The sequence below is a fragment of the Elephantulus edwardii genome, unplaced genomic scaffold (genome assembly GCF_000299155.1).
Source record: "Elephantulus edwardii isolate Elephantulus edwardi_28Jun2011 unplaced genomic scaffold, EleEdw1.0 scaffold00006, whole genome shotgun sequence".
Taxonomy (NCBI): Eukaryota; Metazoa; Chordata; class Mammalia; order Macroscelidea; family Macroscelididae; genus Elephantulus; species Elephantulus edwardii.
In genome coordinates, this window is record NW_006399756.1 from 25,565,359 (window position 1) to 25,592,179 (window position 26,821).

Below are 26,821 nucleotides of genomic sequence, written 5' to 3' on the forward strand. Positions count from 1 at the left end.
AGTCCTGAGGTTTTAAAAACACTTTCTTCACTTTAGTTGGCTTCAAGTTCCCATTTTCATCTTCCTCAAAATTGGCCCGGTCTCTTTTCTTGGCAAACTTCTTTCCGATTGTCCCCACGAGGGTCTCATACCGTCTAGCCATTTCTTCATCTGACACGTCAAGCGCCATTGCTCCATCTTCAATTTCTTCATCCTTATTCTTCGAGTTCATCTGAAGCATTAATTTCTCAACCTCAGGATTAAATCCTTTGAATGACATTCTTCCGTAGAGAAGATTCTCGCATAATGAGAAGCTCTGCTCTTCAATGATGACACTCTCTTTCTCTTTAAGCTCTGGCAAATCCAAGTACCAATGCTCTTCACTGATCATTTTCTTTTCCTCCTCTTCTAGCTGCTTCTTGGTTTCTGAGTCTAGTCCTCTTTGCATGAACTTCATGTGCAGCAGGTTTTTTGACAACTTAGGCGTGTGCGGGGAAGCCATGACTTGTGCGCTGCGAGCCGGTTGGGAACCTCCCAGGAGTAGCTTTTAAGAACAAAAAAGATATATATCTTTTGTTTAAACTGTTGTTTAAAAGAGGTGAAGGTCACCACAACAAGATAAAGGTAAACAATCCAATTGAAAAATGGGCACAGGATACGAACAGACACTTCACCCTAGAAGACATTCAGATGACCAACAAGCACACAAAGAAATGTTAAAAATCCCTAGCTCTAAGAGAGATGCAAATCAAAACAACTATGAGATATCATCTCACCCCAGTCAGAATAGCAAAATTTAATAGAACAAGCAAGCAACAATGCTGGCGAGGTTGTGGAGAAAATGGAATCCTTATTCACTCTTGATGGGAGTGTAAAATGGTGCAACCACGGTGGAAGGTGGTGTGGCACTTTCTCAAAAAATTGCAAATAGAGATACCATTTGACCCAGCAATTCCACTACTGGGAATATACCCCAAAGAGACCATAACTGACATCCAAGAAAATATATGAACACCCATGTTTATCACAGCTTTGTTCATGATAGCAAGGAGTTGGAAAGGACCTAAGTGCCCATCAACAAACGAATGGATAGAGAAGCTGTGGTATATTCTATGGGAAGCTAAACTTTACATTATATGAAAATCTTTGTTCAGGAATTGAAGGAATTGCAGATTTATAAGTTAGGATTTCTCTTGTGGCAGATCCCAGAAAATAACCTGTTTAAGATATATCTTCCCCAGTAAAATACCAAATAGAGTCTGGTTGGAATCTTTCATAAGCCAAAGATACAAGACTCTCTCAGCCTGATTCCAATGATACCAAGTAGAACATCAACTTTTTAAAAAATAAAATCTTGCTGTGATTATCTCTTCCTCTTCTGCAAATTCTCGAGACAGACAAGAATCAACCCACAAGGGTCAGGCTGTCACTACTGAAATCTCAGTAGTCTTTCCATGACAGAATATCCTGAGTGAAGCAAAATGTCATCTACTCTCACCACTGTCCATCCTTGGAAGCAACACCGTTCTTCCCAACACAGAAAGAATGACATTTCAGCTGCTCATCTCCTCCCCCAAGTCCTTTCATCTTCTGCCTCTCTGCCTGCCATCTCTTCAGTTTTGCTTTTTCACATTTTCAGACTGATTGATAGAGGAAAAAAAGGAGGAGAATTCTCTTCCTAGAGGCTGATTCAAAGACTAACAAAGCCATGTTTAGTGAGAGAGAGCAAATGCAGATGGGTACATTGTCCTGCAATGTATGCCATGCTGTTGGTATTAGTTACTTCTTCAAGGTAATAATAGTAGGCTAAATTATGTACAGGACCTGGAGAGGAATACACACAAATTCTACCCAAGTAAAGTGTATTAAAATATGTTGTTGTTATTGATGTTATATGCCATCGAGTCACCTGCGATTCACAGTGACCCTATTTACAACAGCCCTCAAACCTGCTCTATGCTGTGCCAATCTTACTGTCTCTGACACACCTACTTCCATTACCCCAGTCATTGAATCAATCCATTTCATTCTCTTCCTCTTCCGGGCTGTCCCTCTACCCTTTCAAGCATGATGTCCCTCTCCAAGGGCCTGTCCCTCCTGGCAACATGTGCAAAGTAGGTCAGATGAAGCTTCAGAATCCTTGCCCCCAAGGAGCTGCCTGGTCTCACCCTCTTTAGGATGAACTTGTTTGTTCTTCTAGCAGTCCATGGTATATTCAATACTCTTCTTCAGCACCTACCACAGCTCAAAGGCATCAATTCTCCTTCCATCATCTCTAGTCACTGTCCAGCTTTACGATGCATAACAAGTAATTGCAAACATCATGGCCTAGATCAGGCCTCAGTCTCAAGACTGACACCGTTGCTCATCAGAACTCCAGAGAGGTCTCTGATAGCGGACTTTTCCAACGCAATTCATCTTTTTATTTCCTGGATGCTGGTATCAAAAGAGTTGTTTGTGGAGCCAAGCAAACTAAAGCTGTTAGCAATCTCAGTCTCTTCACCATCCATCATGACGTTGCCAATCGGCTCAGTGGTGAGAATCTTTGATGTTGAGCTTCAATCTTTATTTAAGGCTTCAGTCCTTGACCTTCTGCAGCAAGTGCTTCAGGTCCTCCTCAGTTTTAGAAAGCAGGGTTGTGTTATCTGCATAACACAGATGGTTGATGAATCTCCAATCTTGATGTCACATATTTCCTCACAGAGCCCAGCCTCCTGGGTAATCTATTCCTCATAGAGATTAAAAAGGTATGGAGATACAGAGATTTAAATACTTAAAAACCACTATTTGTATGACAACAGCCCAGAAAAAGAGGTTCATAGCAAAATGGATTGCAGGAGGGGATGGGGGAGGGAAGAAATTAAGCAACAATGAATGAATGAAAAATCCAACTTTTCTGTAAACTTTCATTAAAATCACAATTAAAAAATAAAAGCAAATATACACTGATCCATTTTATTTAAATTCTAGAATCTTCAAGTAGAAAAAAGTAAGCCAGAATATTAACAGTAGTTATTTCTGATTCGTGAGATTATGGATATTTTATAATAGATGTTATAGTTTAAAAATGACAGATCCTACCTTTTTCACTTACATATTTATGAAAAATGTAATTTTCTAATTAAAGTATATACATCATGTTTATATCTTGAACTACCTTTTAAAAGGTTAAAAGGTAAATTTCCCTTTTTTTTCCTCCATGAAGAAACTCAAGACTAAATAAAGGAATACGTGATCATCTATAAAATAATATTTCAGGTATATTATCATCCATACAGGAGCTCTGGTGGTGCCGTCCCACAGAAAGCTATGCTGAGTAACCCTAAGGTGGCTTCTCTCCGGCACTTCAAAATTTACCGGTTTCTCTAGGGAAGAAAGCTGTGTAACCTCACCCCATACTATTTACAACTTCCAGACAGCCCAGTGGAGAGTCAGCTATGACTTGGTTTCAACTCAACAGCAATGAGATTGAGTTTTCATCATTCATAATGGTGATCCCCCCCCCCCATGGAACAGCATATTAGCTCATATGATATTTAGATCATCCCGTATGAATGCAACTCAGTGTCTTCCAGGTAACTGTCCAACAAAATGTGTTTTCTGAACAATAAACATGTTTAAAAGCGTTTTTTTGGTTTGTTTATAGGAAGTAACATATAAAATGCTGTACTGTTCTGTCTCTCACCAAATGATTCAACCCCGCTCTTCAAGGACCTCATGTCTGGGGCCTGAACACAGAAAACAAAGCCATATACTCTCCTACCTACCCCAGCTCCACTAGATTTTGATCTCTTAACAAGCACGTACTCTGTAGCAACACATACAAAGTACACCCTAAATGCATCATCTGAACAGCTGGAAAATATGAAAGAACATGCTCTTTTCCTTATTGATTCAGTTATTAGCTCCCTAATTACATCAGCCTGCCAGCGAATAGCTCTGAGAGCTGAAGAACTAAAAAGGCAATTTAATCAATGGAATATTCCACCAGAAGAACGGGTTGTACCTAGGAATCTGAAGTTCAAAGAAAAATAAGAGGACATTAGGGGGGTTGAGCCTCCAGAAGCAGGCAGCCTGGAAGAAAGTAATAACAACAAATCTTGTCATAGTTCTTTTTCTTTCTCTGTGGTCTCTGTTTCTAGGTTTTTAGTTGGAAAGGCAAAAGTATGACTTAGGGATGGATTGTTGAGTCTGTAGTTGAAAGTCTAATTTTTGTCCACACTTTTCTGTCCTATATTTTTGAACCAAGACCTCCATGATACGTTCTTCGAAGAAACACAAATTCAAAATAACTACATGGGGGTAATCAAATATACTAGTGAGAAGTGCTCTCCCCCCGGAAAAAAAAGAAAAGAAAAAAGAGAAAGAAAAAGAAACTCTTTCTGCTCTTTCTGGGAGCTTCTGAGTACTGTCTTGACTCTCAGGGGCCATCTGATCTTCCACGTTGAGGGTGGGATGGACTGGAACACATTTATATCAAAGCTGTCCCTGTAGACAAGTTCATACTTAAAGTCTAGCTCTCTTGATCCCCCCACCCAAAGCATATGGAGTCTGAGGTGCATTATGTTAAACTGTGGCTATGACTGATTTTTACCTTCCAAATACAGTGAGGCCAGACGGAGCTCAAAGCAAGAGAGTCTCTACATCTCTTTTACTAGATGCTACTATGGTAGAAGTGGAAAGATTTGATTAGGCTGTGTAGTTCTACAGAAAGATTTCTCTGGGTTGTAGAAATATTTGTGGTAGACAAAAGAGAGAAACTAAGGTCACACACAGGTGAATAGAGTTATTCCAATATGTGCCTACACTCCCACACTTACATAATGTTCTAGAATGTTCTCTCTTGGTCACTATCAGGGACAAACCAATCTCATTTCTTCTAAACTCTGAGTACACCATCAACAGCTCCATCACCAACTCCTCTCTTCCTCTGTCCTTTGTTGTGATCAAGCTGGACCTCCCACTCATGGTGACCCCACACACAATGTAATGATGTCCACTACCGCACGGTGTCCATGACCACTGGCTGATTTTCAGAGGTGCATTGCTAAGCCTTCCCTTCCAGTTCATCTTACTTAACCTGGACACTTTGGAGAGACCTGTTAGCATGACAGTAATACACAAGCCCTTCACTGACTGCCAACCAGTGGCTGTAAATGAGGTGCATACTAGTCAGTTGAGAGTTTTACCAATGTCTCTGTATAATCAGAAAGCTGGACAATGAATAGGGATGACAGAAAGAGAATTGTTGCCTTTGAGCTATGGTGCTGGAGAAGAGTCTTGAATATACCATGGACTGCGAGGAGAACAAACAGGTTCATTGTAGAGAGGGTGAGACCAGGCAGCTGCTTGGAGGCAAGGATTCTGAAGCTTCATCTGACATACTTTGGACATGTTTCAAGAAGGGAATCAGTCCTTGGTGAGGGACATCGTGCTTGAGAGTATGAAGGGACAGTGCAAGAGAGGAAGATGAAGACCCTTGATGAGAGAGATTGACTCAGTGACTAGGGTAGAGGGGGTAGGGCTGTCAGAGACAAAGGTTGGTTCAGGATATAGCAGGGTTCAGAGCTGTTGTAGGGTTGCTAGGAGTCACAAGAGACTTGACATCACTTAACAACAACAACAACAATTTTGTATAAACTCACAGCCCTCGGGCTAATTCCAGTTCTTGGTGAGCCTCCCCTGGGTTTCTGGGACTGTACATCTTGACAAGGAGAGACTGCCTCATCTTCCACCTGCTGGGTGGATTTGAACTACTGACCTTGGTTAGCAGCACACATGTAATGCACCCTATCCCTCGGGGTGTCCTGGGTCTGTGCATAGAAGACAAGGATTCTACCACTAAACAACAGTGCTCTCTCCTTCTTACCTAGAGAAACACAATACGGCTATTGATGAAAAATCAGGTTTTTCACCCAGTCATACCATTCTTTTTCAGAAGGCAAAGGTTTTTTCTTTCCTGAAGGAATATTACTTACCACAGATTCTCAAGGTCTCTCGAAAGACTCCCATCATTTATTTCTTCTTTGAACAAAGAATGGTAAGATGTTCATTAAGAACCAAGAACCATTCTACAGTCATGAAATATATCAGTAAACAAAATGTTTCTGCTCTCAGTCTCCATTCTAGTGGAGCCCGAGAACTCAAATGCCTTTTGGTCAGTAGTTTGATGAGTGGTATAGGGAAATTGTTAAAAAAAAAAAAAAAGAAAAAGAAAAGTACTGTTACTGGTATTATCTAACACAGACGCATGTTAGCACTTATGGAAAGTTTCTTTCCTCACCTAAGAAGGTGTTCTCCATTTTCATAGTAACCCTTGGTCTTTTCACGTTATCTTTTGTTTCCCCACTTTTGATATGACTTAAGTTCAAGGGAGACTTCATTCTCCTCTCATTTCTAAGGATAATACAGTGCAAGGATGATAAGGGTTGGCAAATGACAGTTCACTGAAATGCTGTGGACAAACAGGGAATCAGAGGCGGCTCTGCTGCAATGAACTCAGGCCTGATCTAAAAATGATCTCAGCTATTCCTTAGTTAAACAGTACAGCTGATCCAGGGCAAACAGATGTGATAGTCATTCAAGGGAAGTTGAGATGTTAAGCATAGGTGATTTTTAAAATTTAGGAACCAAGTGAAAAATGTAAAACATAACTCAGGAGAATTACAAAAAATACTTGATCCATAAAGCCAATTTGTGACTTGAATGTTACTGTAGACATACAAATATTGGAAGGAGAGAGTGAACTAACTGGTATTTAAGTAGAGCTGTCCAATTAAGCACATAAAAATAAAGAATGGTCAGCTAAATTTGAATTTCTGATAAACAGTAACTTACTTTTAGTATAAATATGTCCCATCTTATATATTGTAAAGAATGATACTGAAAAAAACTGTTTATCTGAAATTCAAATTTAACTGGGCCTATTATACTTTATCTGACAAACTACTCTTATTCCATTTCTAGGACTCTTGATTATAAAACATATTCCCTGATACAATGATCCGTTGTTCTTCTTTGACACTAATGTTACCACTGACATAAAAGAATCCCATATTTAAATTACTTTCTGTAGTCAATTAGCTCCATGAATTTCACAAATCTACTTCGAACTAATCGAGATTCTAACAATGTGATAGGTGTGATTTGTTGCTAGGTGCGATAGAGTCAATTACAACTCATAACAACTCTATGAACAGCAGATCTAAACCCCATCCTATCCTGTGTCATCTTCACAATTTTTGACACACTAGAGCCCATTGTGATTATTTTGTTGTTGTTGTTGTTGTTAAGTGCTGTCAAGTCTGAATATAACTCATAACGACCCTATGAACAAAAGACCTGAACTCTGTTCTAGAACTATCACCATTTCTCTAATGTTCATGGTTTCCAAAGGCCTCTTGTTTAAGAAGTGGATGCGAATCCTGCTTCCAGGCTTGTCTTAATCTAGGAGCTCTATCAAATGCTGTCCACAAAGGGTAAACATTATGGCTTTGGACACACCAATAGCACAGCATTCAGCACCACAGCAATCCCAAGTTATCTCAGTACAGCAAATTGACAGACAAGTGCTATACCACTCAGAACAATGTTCCTCCCAAATACAATTAAAAGCAGGAACAAGGGACTAATCAACTTGTAAATACAAAGCCCTCCCATATACAAAGATAAATAATACAAAGTTCTCAATCTCAAAAACCTGAAAGCCTCTAGGGAGACTCAACAGACAGTGTGAGTAACTGCTTAAGAAAACCTAGGGTCTATTATGGGTCAGTTCCTAACTGGCTGTACACAACAACAACAACATGCCATGGAGAACAGAAGACTGCAGGAAGGACTCCAAGGAAGGAGTGAGTGGTCAGTTCTGCTGCGCGGCAAAGGGCTATTATCTGAGTCATATGGATAAACAGGAGTTGGCCGGAAGGATAAGTTCCCCAAAACATTGCTGCTTACAAATGTGAAATATTCTGGTCATTGTGAAAAATACAGAGAATAAAACAAACATTATCTCACTGTCCTACAAAAGTACAGTTCACTTGGCCCCATTCACGGCACACAGATATGACTGCCACATTTAACAGGGGAAAGACCAGAGACGAAGAAGGATCCTGACAAGGTCATCTAAATGATTCAAGAGGCAGGGGAGGGGAACACTGACTAAGAATGCAGGCATGAGAATTAAATGAAGACTTAAAGATGCACTCTGTCAGCTAAGGTTAGAGAAGCAGAAAAGTATAGGTAAGCACATGCTTGCTTATACAATTTTAGAATACCTTCCCTTCAAACCCAAAAGAGGTCAGATCACAGCACCAAAAATGGAGGATTATTTTTTAAAACAAATTTACAGAACTCATTACTATAAAATGCTGATCATAAAGGAAGAGTGTAATACAAACCAACTGGGGGTGGGGGGAGAGCATCTAATGTACAACATTTCTCATTTTTTCCCATCAGAATGTCTCCATTGATGAAGAGAAATAAGTGTCCACCAAGAATCTGGGGACTGAATCTGAAGCAATCAAACGAATCAAACTATATAGACAAGTATTTTCAAGTCTCTACTTGTTATCTTAGAAGTCCATGTATATTTTATGGTCTGCTTCATAATCTATCTGGGCTCAGGATAAAAGCTGTATTTCTTTACAAGTCTTCAAGTGAAGGGGGATCCTCCAAAAAGACATTCTCCACCTGCCCATTTCCTTCCCTTCCCTCACTTCAAACCCACTAGGGGTCTATTTTTGAGCTTCAGTTTAAGGAAGAGGAGAAAGTGGCACCAAGACTGGTAGATCCACAATTTGAGACCAGGTCCTATTCCTGGGATGGCTTACTTGTCTGACGTGAGTTTTCAGTGCAGTGGCTCCAAGGGAGGATTGCCATCATCCTTGGTGTCAAAGACAGTTAGCATCCTTGGGCTTGAGAAAAAGATCTTATGAGCAGGGTTTTCATTATAATGAGTAAGCAGTAGGAAACCTTATAGTCTTGGAGGGTACCCCACTTGAAGAGTTCCAGCAGACCCTGCCAGCTGAATTCTACAAGGCTAGTTGTTGCCGTGGCTTTTCTAGGACTCTTTAGATTTAAACTTCTGTGTGTCCTGTCCTAACCAACTGAGGTGACCATTCCTTCCTTTGAAATCTCTCTGTATTCTTTTCTCCTTCTATTGCAATGCACCTCTACCTAAAATGTTTCTTCCTCCTCTACATATTACCCTCTTTAAACTATGTACTTATTTCTTACCCATATTTGAGACACCCACAGACTTAGCACTATTTATGAGAAGACCTCTTTGATCACCTCCCATCCCAGATATCACATCCACCCACTGTCCTCTTATATCCTAAACATCTAATTATATGCTTGTGTAATTCTTTGACTGTTACCATCATTCCTCTCTAGCTCGTGATTATCACAGCACCTGGAATCAGAAAGTGGTTTACAATTTCTCCCTGAATAACTACCCTTTCCTTTCCCAAATCTGTAAAGATCCTAACCTTCATTCAAAGGTAGCTCAAATATGGGATTTCTACTTGGAATATACTCTGAATATGAGAACGGAGGCACAAAGTGAGATGTATACACCAATGTTCATAGCAGCATTATTCACCATCGCAAGAACATGGAAACAGCCCAAATGTCCAACCACAAATGAATGGATTGAGAAATTGTACATTCATACAATGGAACACTATGCGGCATGCAGGAGCAGTAACTTTGTTAATTATTACCTAACTCGGGAGGGACTGGAGAACATTATGCAGAGTGAACTAATTCAGTCACATAAGGATAAATATTGTAGAAAACCGTTATTGTAGAATGAGGATCCAGGAGGGGTGGGAGAGGCTGGAAGCAGAGGGATGTGGATGTGCAGGGGGAGGAGGGAATTAATCATTGGGCTGTACAATTTGATGGGGGGTGTGAGGGAAATTGAAAAACATTGTCCAAATTTGTATTTGAATTTTATAAATAAACTAGTAGAAAAAGTAAAAAAAATAAATAAAAAACCAACAATAACAAAAAAATCCCCAAAGGTAGCTCAAACCTCTCTCCTTTATGTGAAGCCAGCCATGGCCATTAATGGCCTCTTTTGATTGATTTCTTCTCGGATATCTAACATTTGATGCCTGAATCAAGTTCTGAAAACCGGTCCCCTTATAGCACTGTAATTGTTTTTAAGTAATTCATACAAGCTTCTGTCCGATTATTCATTCTCTCATGTATCGAAACCTCAGATCCTGACCTCATCTAGATTAGAAGCTCATGGATGAGAGGAATGTCATTGGAAATACTTCCTGATCCCTCAACAGAAATTGACAAAGGGCTGGGCAAGAACACAGAAGCAGAGAATCATAAATTGTAATAGCTGAGAGTGGCCTTAGAGAGAATTCAGATGGTTCTTCTGATGGATAGGGAATCTTAAACTCAGAGAACCCAAGTAACTTGCCCAGAGACACTCATATAGCAGTGAACTGGACAGTTAAAATTCAGACCCAGGGGTCTGACTCCTACTCAATGCTCATTTCACTGCACTGTGCAGTCTTTGGTGAGCTACTTTGTTTTAAAAGAAAAGCAACTTAGTATAACCTCCTAGGAGTAATGACTCATTCTGGTATGACTCGTATGAGAGACACTCCACTTTGGATTGATCTAGCATCTTTATTTACAAACCACTTTCACAATTCATTTTACCCTCTTTTATGCCGATAAATATTTTTGAGCTTAAAGTCACATAATACAATCTTGTAAACAATATACATAGTATGTACCAAAAATCTACACTTGTGTCTCCAGTGTGTTTATTCTTCTGCTTTGCAATCAAATTCTATTCATTTCTTATACTTTATGATTCAGCAATGTTTCATATTAAGCAGTACCCTTTGAACATAAGTGCTGATACTTCTCCGTGAGTCAGCTTGATTTGTTCGGGCTCACATTTCCCCCTCTTTACCTGTGTTTTCTCTTTCCTGATGGCTATGGTTTTGCTCACATCCTATTCTTTTCTACTCTACTACTTTTCTGGCTTTTTCAATGCATCCACTTTCCCCCAATTATTTTCTAACTTTAGGTTTGGTTTTCTGCTGCAGACAGAGGGTAAAGTATTTTTATAATTATTAATAATGAGACAGACAGCCAGGAATGAGGTAGAGCAGAGAGCATGAAAGAGGGGGCCAGCAGTTCTCACTGAAGACCAAAGCCAAGCTTCTCTGTATCTTTATTGAAAATTATCACAAATAGAATTCAATGCAAATGAAGCCAAGCTCTTTCTGTTGAAAACCTTCTGCCTGACTCAGGAGGGAGGGGTCAGCAAACACAAGAATCTGGTAAACCCCTAAGGATTGCCTTGGTGCCTCAGGGTGAACTCTAGCTTGAACTGCGCCTCCCCCACATCCTGAAATAGCATTCAGATTATTATTAGTATTGGCTTCCCATAGTTTTCCCTCCTACAATCATGAGTCTGAAAGAGGTGGGAAGAATGTGAATCTCCTGGCTGTAGGCCATTTATTTAAGCTGTTGTTATGTGCCATAAAATCAGAGCTGACACATAACTGACCCTTCAGTGGGTTTTCAGAGGCTGTAAATCACATGGTAGGAAACTGCCCATCCTTCTGCTCTGGGTGCCTTGGGAATTGTAGCTCCCTGTCTTACCGTTAGACCACCAAACCTCCCTATTTATTTTCTTTAAATTACCATATCTAAATAGCAAAACTATCTGCTGTTCATATGAAAGTAATGAAGACTACTATGAAAGATAAGAAGTTAAATTTGAAGTATACTTCCAGATGGACATTTAAATATGTTGGTTATTTTAGCAATTACTGTCTAGTAAGCCAAAAATGCAAGGGTTCAATTGAACTAAAAACTTTGAAAGAAAAAACTGAGGTGTCTCAAAGTCATTCTTTTACAGGCATAAGAAGGGAAAGAAACTAATGTTTATGGAGTGTTTGCTCCCTGGCAGGCATTTCTGTGTATGTTTTCTAACTAAATTACCGTAAATAAATATTGTGTGATGGTTATTTCTATCCATACATCCTGGAGAAGCACATGGAGTTGTCACACTGATATGAACTTGTTCCAAATTCCAAAGCTAATTCTAGGGCGTCTGATTCCAAAACCAGTGATCCATTTTAAAATTTCAGGTTGTCACTGAGAAATGTTTTGAAGGGAACCACTTATATTAGGAGAGAATTCAAAACTATCTCATATGAGAAAAATGAGAATCTCGGGACGGTTGGTACAGGAACATACAAATGAGAAATGAGCTTAATGACTGTTCTCAAATATGGAAGAAGACTGTTCTGGGGAAGAGTAACAAGGACTCAGCCTCCTCAGAGGGCAGAAGCAGGACCAGAAAGTGAAATCCTACAGAGAAGCAAGCTGTGGCTTGATGGAAGAAATAACATCTCTACTGGAAAGAACTCTCCGAGAGTCGAATGAGATTCCTGATACAGCTGAAAGGTCTCTAAGGAGCTAAGGGGACACGTCTGAGAAAAAGATGGATGAACACTTTTGATTGAGGTGATATTATCAGGAAATTAAAGTGTCAGTTGAGGATTATAACAGATGAGTTCTTGAGTCTTTTCAAATATATGATTTTGGATTCTTTATCTAAGAGCAATAATCCTAGGATAGAACTCGAAGGAATATATTTACTACTTAGCCTTCCTAAAAAACTTACCAATGATGGCAGAAATTTTTTTCTCCTCAAAAAGGTACTCAAACACTATTGACAAAGGTCAGGTGGATTCATTGAGGCTTCCATTTGTCATGTCTGCCTGTATCCAAGACCTGCCTGTGAAGCTAGAATCCTCTTCTTTGCCCTCTGAATCCAGGTTGCCCTTGTTACTTATTTTAACATCAGAATGTAGCAGAGGTAAAAGTGTCCCAGTTCTGAGCTGAATCCATACAGAGGCCATGGACACATCCTGCCTTTTGCAGTACTGTCCTCACTAAGTGAATTAGCCTGTACTAGTCGACTGGATAATGGAAATCGCATGAACGAGAACCAAGGCATCCTCACCAAGGTCTTCTTAAACCAGTGTACTGGCAGCCAAGACCAATGGATTGGGTTGCCCACCTCAGGAGACAATACACATGAGGAAACCTGGCTGGGACCAGGAAATTCACCCATCTGAGTCACAGACTCAGGAGTAATGACTGATGTCTACTGTTTTAAGCCTCCACGTCCAGAGAAGGGTGCTCTGGTGGCAGAGATGGAGATGAGCTGCTGAAACAAAGACTACATACACCTCCTTGGCATTTTTAAGTCTGCCAGCTTGTCACTGGGAGAAAAATGGGTAATCTCTTCTCATTCACTTTAAAACCTTAGAAACCCAATGGATGGTCAGCTGTGAGACAATTCTGATTTGACAGAAATTTAGACAGAGAGAGAGAGAGAGAGAGAGAGAGAAAGGAAGAGGGAAAGGGAGAAGGAGAGAAAATGAACGAACACAGAGTTTTGGATGATCTGTCTATGTGGCAGCAGTTAGCTGATAAGAAGACCTAGCTTTATTCAAGTCCAAGTGTTATCATGACCTACTAGGACTATGAGAAAATTTTTTTAAATGTTTCTGCCCGTCTTATGTAAGTATTAGGAGGAGTTTGTTCTAGAATAACATCTCTCAAATTTCAGGGATATGCAGGTAGCTTGTTAAAAATGCAAATTTCAAGCCTCACCTTCATGCATTCTGATATGGTGGATCAGGAGCAAAGGCCAGAAAACTGTATTTTGACATGCTTCTAGAAGATTCCCATAGAAATGCAGCCTATCTTATAGCTGTTGCTGTTGTCGTTAAGTGCTGTTGAGTCATGTATGACTCATAGTGACCTGATGAACAAAAGATCTGAACCCTGTTCTATCCTGCACCATCCTCACATTTCCTACCACTCAGGAACCCATTCAGCAGTCACTGCTTCAATCCACAGGGTGGAGGGTCTTCCTCTCCTTTGCTGACCCTCCGCTCTTCCCAACATCATGTGCCTCTCCAAGGAATAGCACCTCCTAGAATCATACCCAAAGTATGTACGGGGAAGGGTCATCATTCTTGCCTCCAAAGAGGACTCAGACTGCACATGGAGAGAGAATAAAACCCTGGCACACTCCCTTCCCAATTCCAAACCATGCAGTGCTCTCCTGCTCTGTTTGCCCAACAGTCTCCTGATCCAGGTATGGGTTCTGCATGAGCATAATCAAGTGCTCTGGGATTCCCATTCTTCTCAATGTCAGTCACAACTTGTCATGATCCACACAGCCAAAAGCTTCTACATAGTTAATAAAGCACATGTAGACATTCTTCTGGTATTCCTTACGTTCAGCCAGGATCCATCTGACATCAGCAATGGCATCCCTGGTGCCACAGCCTCTTCTAAATCCTGCTTGAACTTCTCATAGTTCCCTATCTATGTACTGTTCCAGCCAATTTTGACAATTAACTTACCTCATAGCTATCTGATTTTTCAAGAGCACTCCAGAAGCTCCTTTGACAGGGAAATGTTATGTGCTTCCTCTAGGACTCATTAGAGGACAGTGACATGATCTTAAGTCAGAGACTTTTTTGGCTCCTGGTAACCTACTCCTAACTCCATCCCAGAAGCCGTGGCCTTGATAAAGCAGACAGGCACACTGTACTCAGAATAGTCCTGTCCAACTGTCAATACTGGGACACAATTAGATAGCAAACTTACAGCCTCAGCTAAAATGCACTGTGACAGCTGAACTGTGCTCACTGAGAGTACAATGCATTTATTACACAGATAATTAGGCTTCCCTCTAGATACAAAAGTCTGTGCATTAGGCAATGGCAACATAGCGCAGCCTGGCCAACTCTTGCCCAAAGCCCTCAAACAGTGCTGATGCAGGTTTCCTGAAAAGGGATGAGAAGGGAACTTAAAAAAGAGCAAGCAGACAGCATCTCTTCTAAGTTTCCCTTGTTTCTGATTTTGATGTTTTAAGTCAGAGGTTCTCAACTCTACATTAAATACACGTAATTTACAGACTATTGATATCCGAGTCTCACTGAAGAAAAATGAAATAAGAATCAGTGGAAATGGAAGCCGGGCATAGGAGCTGTTTGTGTACTAACAGTGGCCAGCAACATTTGTCTAAGGCCGGGTTGGGTGCACTACAACCCACCAGATTTTGTAAATAAGTTTGAGTGGAACACAGCCATGTTTGTTTGTTTTGAATTGAGATGTGATGCTAGAGACCATATGGCTGGCCAAGTGTTTATCATCTAGCCTTTTGCAGAAACACTTGTTGATCCATGCTCTGCAGGACTGAGCCGCAACACCACAAGAAGTTCCTGAAGGAGTAATTTGATCCTTGGTGAGCCCTGGCTTGATTTCACATACTATTGCCCTATTTGCTGAAACCTGTCTCCCAATGCTATGAGTCCAAAGCACATGACAATGAAAACTAAACTGTATCAAGCATTTCTCTTCTACCTCAGACAAGAGGTTAAGTAGTTTGCAGCAACTCATCAAATGTCCACAACAACCTCATAAAGATGCAATGGTTTTCATTTTACAGAGGAGAAAATGAAGCTCTGAAGAAGACCAAGGTACGTTTCCAATTACAGAGAGGAACTGTGGAGGTAAAATTCAAACCAGGCACTCTAACTCCATAGTCTACGTGCATAAACACCACACCAACCAAAAGTTACAAGACAACGTGGTGTTCTCAACAAGGCTGGTGTGTAAGCTTGCGAAGAGGGGCAATGTGTGGGAAAATGGGGTACTGCTAAATATTACCCACTTTCTTGGACCATGGCATGGTTAGTGACTAGTATGATATCTAACAGAGTAAGAGTGTCCACCACTGGCAGCCTAGTGGCAAGAAGTTGTACTGCAATCCCAAAGGCATGTGGTTCGAGGCCACCAGCCTCTCAATGGGAGAAGGATGGGCAACCTCCTCCTGTGTGAATAACTTCCTCTGAACCCCCCCTCCCCGGAAAGTGAGCTGTGGGTCGGTTCTGACTCTGCAATACACAGCAATAGCAGACTTAAACTATTATTTTGTAGAATTTTTTTTTTGTATATCCAGGACTATTTGGCTCTGGTTATGCCAACCCAAAGGCTCATGGTTCAAATCCCCCAAGTGGGATAAAAATGGCAATCTCCTCCTGTATGACTTATTGCCTCTGAAAACCCACTGGAGGATTGGCTATGGATTGATTCTGTCTTGGCAGCAGACAACAACAGTCAACCTACTACAAACATACTCATTTGCTTTTTGCTCTTTCCCCCTCTGTTATGTAAATTCTGTAAAGTGAGGGATTTTATCAAGGACAAGATCAGCCTGTGCTTGCCCAGAATTATGTTCTGTGCTTATCTCAGCACTTAGAATCATGCCTGGTTCGTGGAATGTGCTTAGAAAATGATGGAATGAATACAGAGATGAACAAATGAAGGAAATACAATAAGCTAAACAAGTCAAAGTTAATGTCATGGAGTCAACAGATACATAGATACATTTGTTTGTTCTTTTGAAAGTTCATGGGGAATTCAGCACTCTTCTCCAACATGACAACTCAAAGGTATCAATTCTTCTTCTGTCATCCTTATTCATTGGCCAGCTCTCATATGCCTAATAAGTGAGTGAGAAGACCTGAAATGGCCTGAATAAGGTACACCTTGCCCAGAAAACCCCACAAGGCAGTTCTGCTTCATTCTAGGAGTTAAAATTGATTCAACAGGAAACAAGTATGACTAAGATTTAAAAACTGCTATTCCTGGTGGGTGGGTGGGGGGAAACCTATGAGAAAGCCAACAGGACAAACCAACAGGAACCGTAACATAGAGTGTACTGTAGATATCTTCCTTCTCACAGGAGAGCCCCCAGCTGTCAGATCTGGCATTTGCACATTGGTTTCACCGAATTATTTTCCTCAAGATGAAACTTTTGTTTATTAGCTCTATCATATTCAACAAAGAGCAGAATTTGTAAAATGTGGTGTATTAGAATGACAGCCAGAAACTTTGTCTCCAAGGACAGTGCAAATGTTTCATACCCATGAAATGTCTTGACCATTGCTGTTGATATGTACCATCAAGTGGAATATGGCTCTGTGAACAATGGAGCTGGACCCTGCTCCACCCTGTGCCAGCCACAACATCCCTGATATACTCGAGGTCATTGTTACAGCCACTGTGTCGATCTACCTCATTGAGGGTCTTCCTCTCTTCCACTGATCTTCCACCTTTCCAAGCACGATGCCCTTTTTTCCAAAGACTGGCTCCTCTCTAATAATATGTAAGATAAAGCATTACCATTTGTGCCTCCAAGGAGCACCCTGGCTATGCCTTCCCCAAGATTTATTTGTTCTTTCGGCAGTCCATGTAATATTCAATACTCTTCTCCAACACCGCAACTCAAAGGCATCAAATCTTCTTCTAGTGAAGGATTAAAATTAAAATGGCTCCTATAGCTCTCAGCTAAGTTTAACTCAGGAATTTTCCTTTGTCCCGGGTAAAGCCCCACACCCAGTGTTCCAGGAAGAAAAGTCTGATCTCAGGGCAACGGTATTCCGAGAATTGGCGGAGAGAATTGGCGGACCGCAGGGGTAGAGCAAACAAGCAGATGTTTCTCGACTGATAACCCAGGTGCCTTTGTTTCCTGACTGATAACCCATGTGTCTTGTGCTTTTCCACTGCCCTAGGGCTTGAACTCATTGTATGCTTAAGAATTTGTGAAACCACCCTATAGTTAATGTTCCAAGAAATAGTTAACTACAAAAATTGGGCAAATATGCTGATGACTTAAGATCTAACTGCCACATGTGCAAGAATAAGATATTGTGCAAATATGCTGTGTAATCCATGAGCGAAGCCAAACCAATGAATTCAAACTGAGCTTTTATCACCCAATGAGAAGCTGACACTCTGTTGTATCCCCCTAAAGTGTATAAAAAGAGCCAAAATTGTCTGCTCGAGGTCGACTCCTCTGTCTCCTGCGAGAGATACGTATCGGCCCGGAGCTCCGCAATAAACCTCTTGCTGTTGCATCAAGCTGGTGTCTTGGAGTCTTGGGTCTTCGCCGTCCGCTCGGGACAGGACCACTGGTTTGGGGGTCTTTCACTAGCATATTTTGTCGCAGTCCAACCATTAGATATACAGCAAAGAATAGAAAAGACCATGGCTTGAATCAGATACACCTTAGTCTTTAAAGTGACATCATTCATTGCCTTTCAACACCTTAGAAAGACCCTTGAGAGCAGTAATTTCTGACTCAACTGACAATGAGTTTGATCTTGACAGGCAGAGTAAAAATCAATGATTGTAAATGGTACCAATAAAAGATAGAAGTCAATTCTACTGCTTTGAATGTGTCCTTTTCCACTCTCCTGGCAATCATCCAACTGTCCACAGCCAGGGGTTATCTCATCTGAGTGTCCCGCCAGGGGTCATCTCATCTGTCTGAGCCTCGGCTTCCAGGATATCGACAGGATACTTCTTTCTGTGCAGGATATTGCTCCATTACAGCCACATTTGACAAATGTTGAGACTCTTTCGATTTTGCTGCATCAGCCATGACTGAACCAGTCCAAACTGGTTCAAAGCCCTGTTTGAAACTTTAACCAAGAACGACTCAGGGAGCTGCACCAACCACTAAAAGCCCTTATATAAGAGAATTTCCTCTACACATAAACAGAACACAAATTTCTCCAAGGTCTAAGCAGGAGGGAAAAGCTCTCTGGAGGAAAATCCCTGTTGACGGCAGGATCCTTTTCCCTTTGTGTTTGTTTCTGCTTCTTCTCTGGCCCCTGCACCGACAGCGACAAAACGGAAAAAAATAAGACACAATCCTTTCCCTTATTCCCCTCAGTACAGCTGTTAGAGGCCAGCATTTTCAAAAAGAATTCGCTGCAGAACTCCGGGAGGAAAATAAACAAAGAAAATGCGAAATCTGTAAAATCACTGTGCTCACAATACAGGGGTTTCTGACCCTACAATAGATAAGAATGTTTACTTAACAGGCTCATGGGCCCTGTTTTGTTAAACATTCTGTCTAAAAACACTTCGTCCAGAAAATGCCTCTGTTTAAGTCTTAAGCAGGTGGTGCGTGTGTGTGCCTGTCTGTCACCTCTTTTCTAAAAGGGTACCTGGAGTGGAAGCGTTAGTCCAGTGACTGTTTGGGGGCACCGTGGTGGGGGGCCTGGATAAATAGACATGAGGTTTCCTGGAGCTCTCCGAGCAATCAATGTAAAATGTATGGTTCTTCAAGTGCATAACAGCTAAGACATGGATCAGGCAAAGGTCTGCCCTCCCCTTTGTCACTTCTCTGACCCGGTTTAATTTCTATTTCCCAAAGACCTTAGTTTCAGAGATGGGGGTGGTCCCAAGAGATCAGTGCAGGAGCCCCTTCTGATGCCAGTAACCTGACAGACATGCATCTTATCTGACTGTAAAGTGGCCCTAGAATGCTCCCGTGTTGACATTTCCACATCCAAAGGCCAGGGAAACACAAAAACCAAACACATTCCTTTCTACTTCATTGGATACAAGACTAGAAAAGTGTGTGTGGCACTTTGTGTCAAATGTCCCATGAAGTTGCACAGGGTTCTGTCTTGTCTATTCCCAGAGTTCAGGTGTGTACTGCTGCGTGCCACATACAGAGGGCGTATCATATACTGACACAGAGGCCCCCTTGGTCATTATGCTTTCCATTTGGGCTTCATGTTGTTACACAAAGAACAACAAGTAGAGCCAGTGTCTCCAAGACATTCAAATTACAAAGTTAGAAATGATTAGGCTAGGGAAGGGGTGGCTGGCTCGCTGATTTCTTGAAACGGTGCCACCTCATCTCCTTGCCTGGATGGGCAAGCTTATGGTGAACCCGTTCTTCCATTTCCAACTGGGCCCTGTGCTTTGATCATTTCTTGCTATTTTATGTCCCATCCCATCCAGAGTTCACATTTTTGCCAGGAAATCTGGAATTCTTTTCTCCTCCAGTCCCTTCTCACTGCATTGCTCAGTAACCACAGAAACGCCTCAGAGTAATTTTGTTAGCCCCCAACCCTGTCCCCAGGCCAAAGACACCCGTTCCTATTGGACCCATCATTTGGATGTGCTCACTCTCTGTGGCATGATTTATACAAAGGCAGACTCAATTACAATTTCTCTTACTCCTTGTGTTGACTAAAATGCTGAAAACACAGAATTGCCAAGATGGCACAGTACAGAGCGATGCAAAGAGCTTTCTGACGAGAGCCCCAGGCACAAAAAAAGCTGCATTGCCAAAATCTACAACCCAATCCATCAGTGCCAAAAAGAAAGTGTCAGGATTCGTGTCTCTTACTCAGAAAGGTGGTCCCACCGTTACAGCTGTCCTCCCTCCCACCAACACTGAGGACTCTCTGCCCCCTTTCCATTGGCTGGAAGCTGAAGGGCCTGCACTGTTTCAGGCCAAGCAATTTCTGGAACAGCAGCCAGCAGGAGACAGGAATTGGGGATTAATACAAATCTGCATATGTGCTTCTATTTCAAGCCCCTGTTTACACACAGTGATGAAAATCCTGAAATCATTAACCGATATGAAAACAAATAGACTCATTTGTCTACCTGCTTTGAAAAAACTTTTTGTTCCATTGATTTGAGACCAGTAAGAATTCCAAAGTAGTGTTGTGTTTTTACCAAATATGACTGTAGGAAGATTTTACCTTGACACTGCCAAGTTTTCCCTGGAGTGTGAATAGAGTCAGGGCAGGGGGTGTATGGGGGGTGGTGTCATGTAGGGGGCTAGGCAGTACACGTATTCTGTATCACTGTTTGGTTGCTGTTGTGTGCTGTTAAATTGGAACGAACTCATACCTAAATCTTCAGCAATTTTTCAGAGGCAGTAAATGGAATGGGAGGAGACTGCCCATCTTACTCCTAGACAGCAGCTGATGGATTCAAACCTTGTGCCTTTGGGACTGCAGTGTAGCTTCTTACCATTAGGTCACCAGTATATGAAAATGAGTCCTTCATAATCTCATTGGACATTTCAATTAACTGGCTTACTATTATTTTTTAGCACTTCTATTAATAGCTTTTTGGAAGCAGGAGTGGCTTCCACTTCCTAAACAACATGCCTCTAGAAACTCTATGAACTTTGAGTAACGATAGTTATTGAAAGTCTGTCAGGTCTTTTATTCACAGGGTCGCTATGAGTCTTGCTCATCTCAATAGCAATCAACAATAACAACATTATAGCTTTAGAGAGCTCTGGCAGTTTAATAGTAAGGAGTTGCACTGCCAACCCAAAGGTATACAGTTCGAATTCATCAGCAGCTCTGAGGCAGGAACATAGGTAATCTCATCTCACGTTGTTCACTGCCTCTGAAAAATCTGCTAGAGGGTCAGTTTTGAGTAAGTTCTGACTCAATCATACCTAACAGCACATTATGCCTCTATTGGTATAGTGTGTAACATGTTAGCTGACTAAGCAAAATGTCCCAGGTTCAAATCCACCGACCACACCACTGGAAAAAGATGATTGTCCAGAAGATGAGGCCTTCATCAAGACTGACAGGCTCAACAATCCACTGCAGGCAGTGAGTCTGGATTTTAGACTCTGGTTTATACATGGCAGCGAGTCTGGATTTTAGACTTCGTTTGCACCTTTGCTATGAGATGACAGGAACCGGATGGTTACCCACAACCACTCTGGAACATTTTAATAAAAGATTCTCAAGAAAAAAATGTTGATTTAATGGAAGGAAAGGCAAACTAGAATTTAATTTCCCAGGGAACCCAAACTTTTTTCTGGAGCCACCTAGGTTGACATTATCCCCTAAAACTGCTCTCCTGAAACAATCTCCAACTTCCAAACCACAACCAGAAGCAGCCTCTGAAGTTTCTCTAAACCAAACCACAATACAAGCTGCCCCTGATTTACGACAAGGTCCATCCTGAGGACTATGTCATAGGTGAATTGTGACCCAAGTCAAATCCTCTACCCCTATTGGTTGTCATTATTATTATTATAAGTTTGATAAGACTTACCGTCTTGTTGGTATAAAGATGACAACTTCCATAATTACCTGTTACAATATTAGTATTCAGTAATTCAAATTCTCACAGACGCTGAGTTGGTTCTGACTCACAGCAACCCTCCGCTGGGTCTCTGAGGCTGTAAACAGTAATGGGAAGGGGCTGTCCATCTTTCTTCCATGGAATGACCGGTAGATTTGAATCAATGAGCCTCAGAGTCTTTGGGTTTGACTCTGAGCAACTATGCCACCAGAGCCCCTTTATTCTGTAGTACATATTGTGGTTGTTATATGCTGTCGAGTTGCCTGAGACTCATAACGACTCTACATACAACAGCCCTAAACCCTGCTCTATCCCGTGCCAATCTTACTGCCTCTGCCACACCTATCCCCATTAGCACAGTCACTGAATCAATCCATCTCATCAAGGGTCTTCCTCTCTTTGCACTGTCCCTCACCTTCCCAAGCATCACATCCCTCTCCAAGGACTGATTCCCTCCTTGCAACATGCCCAAAGTATGTCAGATGAAGCTTCAGAATCCTTGCCTCCAAGGAGCAGCCTGGTTTCACTCTCTCTAGGACAAACTAGTTTGTTCTCCTAGCAGTCCATGGTATATTCAATACTCTTCTCCAGGACGAAAGCTCAAAGGCATCAACTCTCCTTCTGTCATGCCTAGTCATTGTCCAGCTCTCTGATACATAGCAAGTAATTCCAAAGACATATTCCTAATGACAAAATGTGCAACACCCAATTTATCGACAGATAAAAAACAAACCAACCCAAGGTGACCATACAGTACCGTTGTATGGTACAGCTGAGTTAAATATGATGCACTGTGACTCCGTGAACAACAGATCTGAACCCTGCTCTAACCTGCACCAAGTTCATGATGGAGCCCGCTGTTAAAATCACTATGCCAATGCTTCTCATTGAGAACCTTCCTCTCTTTCTCCGACTCCTTCACCTTTCCTAGCAAGAGACTTTTTTCTAAGGACTGGTTGCTCCTGATGCGTTCTGTAGAGGCAAGGATAGTTCAATTTTGTCTCACGTATTCCGAGCATGTGATCAGAGTATCATCTACACTGTTCAAGTATGTGTGAAGTCAGGACTACTGATATAGCCTCAAAAGATGAAGAGTCTACTTTGAGCACTGTGCTGTTTGAAAGAATTTATATTGGGAGCAAACTGTTAACAGTAACTCAAATGTGCAGATAAGAAACCTTACAAGGGGGAGCTCTGGTGGCCTAATGGCAAGAAACTGCACAGCGATCCCAGAGGTGCGTGGTTCGAATCCATCAGATTCTCTGCTGGAAAAGGAGGGACAATCTCCTCTTGTACCAGTCAGATCCTTTCTGATGGTACATGTACAAAAAATAATTGAATAAAAAAATAATATTTTTAAAAAGGAAACCATATAATGTCCATGGGGAGGGAGGGAATAAAATGGAAAAGGAGGACAAGGAAAGCTGCACAATTTTAAGAACGTAATTGATGTCACTGGTTTATAAATAAAAATGTTGAATTGATGCATATTTTGTAGATGTGGAAAATGTTGAATTGGTGTTCACTTTTTAAGAACATAACACGAAACTGGCAATTGGTTCTACGTATTCTCTGGACACCAAGAAAAGAGGTTAACTCCAAACTATCTTCCCATCGACTTCTCTACTTACTGCTGTCCTATTTCTTCTAAAGTCTTTTTATCACACCTTAATATTATTCCTTAATATTGATTCAGTGACTGGGGTACTTGGGATGGGTGTGTCAGTGGCAATGAGATTGGCACAGGGTAGAGCACGGTTTAGGGCTGTTGTACATAGGGTCACTATGAGTCGCAAACAACTCGACGGCATATAACAACAACAACAACAATATTAAGTGAGTTCTGACGGCTCAGTGGATAGGGAGTTGCACTGCTAACACAGAGGCGGTGACCACTTGGCATTCTGAACTCACCAGAAGCTCCAAGGGACAAAGACAGGCACCCTCCTCCCTTGAAACTTACAGCTCCTGAAACCCCACTGTGAGCTGTGGTGTGGGAGAAGAGTCCTGAATATCCCCTGGACTGCCCAAAGAACAAACAGGTATGTCTTGAAAAAGGTACAGCCAGAGTGCTCCTTGGAGACAAGAAGGGTACTGTCTCTGGTAACTGGTCATGTTGCTAGGAAAGGCTATTCCTTGGAAAGTGACACCACGCTTAGAGAAGTAGGGTCAGTGAAAGAGAGAAAGACCCCCAACGAGATGTAATGACATGGTGACTGCAGTAATGGGCTCAAGTGTATCAGAGGTGTGAGGACGGCACAGGATAGGACAGGATTTGGATCTGTTTTTCACAGGGTCGCTGTACATTGTCCTTGGCTCGAGAGCACCTAACAAGAAGAACATGAGTTGGTTCTGATACAACAGTGCTGAGCTTGAGCTTTCCTGTTTCAACGAGAACCACAGTCCCTCAGAAATCCCTTTTAAAGCTCCAGGTGTGAAAAAGCTACTCATGATTTCAAACCATCATTTCTCATTTCCTCAGTCTATTTCCAGTTAACTCAATCACAACCATACTTGCAGCATCCTTTCTTTAGTTTCTCAATTATGCTTTAAAATGGTTTTTGGGGCAAGACTCTTAAGAAGTCATGTCTTGAGAACTGGGTTATATTAATCCTGTATTTATTATTTAAATTAGGGAGCTACGGTAGTGCAGTCTATGATAGAGAGCAGTGTAACTAACTGAAAGGCTGTACTTCTCCGGCTGTTCAGTTCCACCAGCAGCTCCCCAGGACAATCTCCATGAGTGCAAATAGCTTCAAAAACCTGCTGAGGATCAGCTATGAGTCGGCTCTAATTTGGTGGCAATGAGTTTGAGAGTTCATATTTTATTTAAATTAGTGAGTGTTTGTTTGTTCACTGGTTGGAAAAAAATCTTATAAAGTATCTATCACTCTCAACTTTGACCTCTCATGACAATTTCTGAAGCGTGGCAAGGCCCCATATTAAAAAAAAAAAAAGCCAAATAGAAGCCTGGTAGTTCTGATCTCTGTAAAAGCACGACGATGTATTTTTAACATCCAGCCTGTGTTCATGGATGTGTCACGTGAGAAAGCCAAAATTACTGCATCTCTGGGAATACTATAATTAGTAGTTATTAGAATTATTCATTATTAAAATGAGAATGTGTCAGAGTTCAGGTAAGGGGGAAAAAAGAGTGCTTGAACTTTGTGTAACAGCAAAGAAAGACTATTCATCTAATTGATAGGTTGACTTAATTTTAGTGTGGGTATATGCTAATGGATCAAGCATTGGCCAATGAGCATTACCTGAGAACCTACCAATGGCAGCGCTTTGAGTGCTAAACTGAAGATACAGAGATGTCGGACACAGGAGCCCTGCACAGTAATCGCTTAGGACTGGAAGGGTGTGGTGTTGTAATATTGATTACAATATTAGAATCTGCATGTTGGACCCAGGAAGGAGGAGATGAGTATCATGGGACCTTAGACGAGGAACAGAAATTCTTTCTGATTGGGTGATGTGTGAGATGGCAGGGCTATGGGACAACCAGAAAGCTATCCCTAAAGAGTGTCAGAATAATAAAAAGGAGAATGGACGAGCGTGAAGGTCAGGTGTCTTTTCGGGGAAGGGGAGATGTGCGCATGAGTCTTAGTCTCATGACAGACAAGCGGCTCCATTTTTTTGCTGTTTGGGGTGATCTATGCTTTATCAGGAAGTAGGGGCTGCTTTGTTGTGTTTTTTTTTAAAGTAAAATTGCTGAAACAGCATTTTTAATGAAGCTGAATGTCTTCAGTCAGGACATATACTTCCCAATTTACCACGGAAGCAAATTATCCATATTTGAGTTATCTGCCTACGCAACTGAGTTTGTAGCCTTAGGGTAAAAGATCTGCATAGAGAATGGGAAGGAGATGGATATGTGATACAAATTTTGATGAGGGTACCACTCTGTGTTTACAGTCCTGTCTTGACAGCAAAGGAGAGCCACTGAGATCCAGTAACTTACTTGATATTTTATTTTCTTGCTCTGCACTCATTCCCACTTCCTGAGGTATGAGAACACTCCTCTTTTACCTACATAATTAGATTTGGGTGATACTATACTCACTTCCCCCTTGAGATCTAAATCAGCATTCATGACCAAGCTCTGTCAAAGGCATTAGTGATTGGATTAGGAGTAAACAATTAACACAGTAAGAGGCATGAAAAACAATGTATACGAACTTTGTAAGCAAACTAGTATAAAATAAAAATTTAATATAAAAAGAGGCAAATGGAGTCACTCCCTCAAGGCCTTCTGATAAAAAAGGCCTTTTTTCACAGGGGTTATTGAGACTGACATAATTTCATCACTTTGAGGAAAACGTTGACTCCTAAAGAAAGAAGAGCTGAAAAGACACAGAAGAATCAGTTCCAGCATAGGTTCAGCTCATGGATCTACCCATACTTGAAGCCAAATTTTCCCTTGAACGTCACAGCCATAGTAACCAATGAATCCATTTGGGGCTAATGTCAGGTAGAGCTGGGCGTTCTGTCACGTTCATCCAAAATTTTCCCAATAATACACAAGAGGTTAAAACTGCATAGACCCCAAATCCAGAAGAAAGGATGTGTTCTTTGGACTATAGTAGCAAGCATACAGTTCATGAGAAAGGCTAGGTCACCGAGATTGGTTCCTTGTGTTTTGATGAATGATGTTTTCATTTAGCATTGCAAGGAACACAGAAAATGGCTCCAGTGTGGCTTCTGTGAACCAGGGAGCTCATCATTTCATACAGTCAAGACCCTGACCAACACAATGACCATGACCATGATCCAATAAAAGAGGCAACAAGGTTTTTAAGGAAACGAAGAGTGAAGACAATGAAAGAGGCAT

At 41.3% G+C, this 26,821-nt stretch overlaps 2 protein-coding genes across 2 annotated transcripts in view; both read right to left on the minus strand.

Moving 5' to 3' along the window:
• SORCS3 (sortilin-related VPS10 domain containing receptor 3) overlaps positions 1 to 26,821 on the minus strand; it is an 839,716-nt gene that overhangs the window by 291,212 nt on the left and 521,683 nt on the right. The gene's annotated exons all lie outside the window — the stretch shown is intronic.
• LOC102861918 (M-phase phosphoprotein 6-like) lies at positions 2 to 481 on the minus strand (the record flags this gene model as incomplete). The annotated part of the gene is made up of 1 exon (XM_006880098.1): positions 2 to 481. A coding segment is annotated over exon 1 (480 nt), but the record flags the coding sequence as incomplete, so codon positions are not given.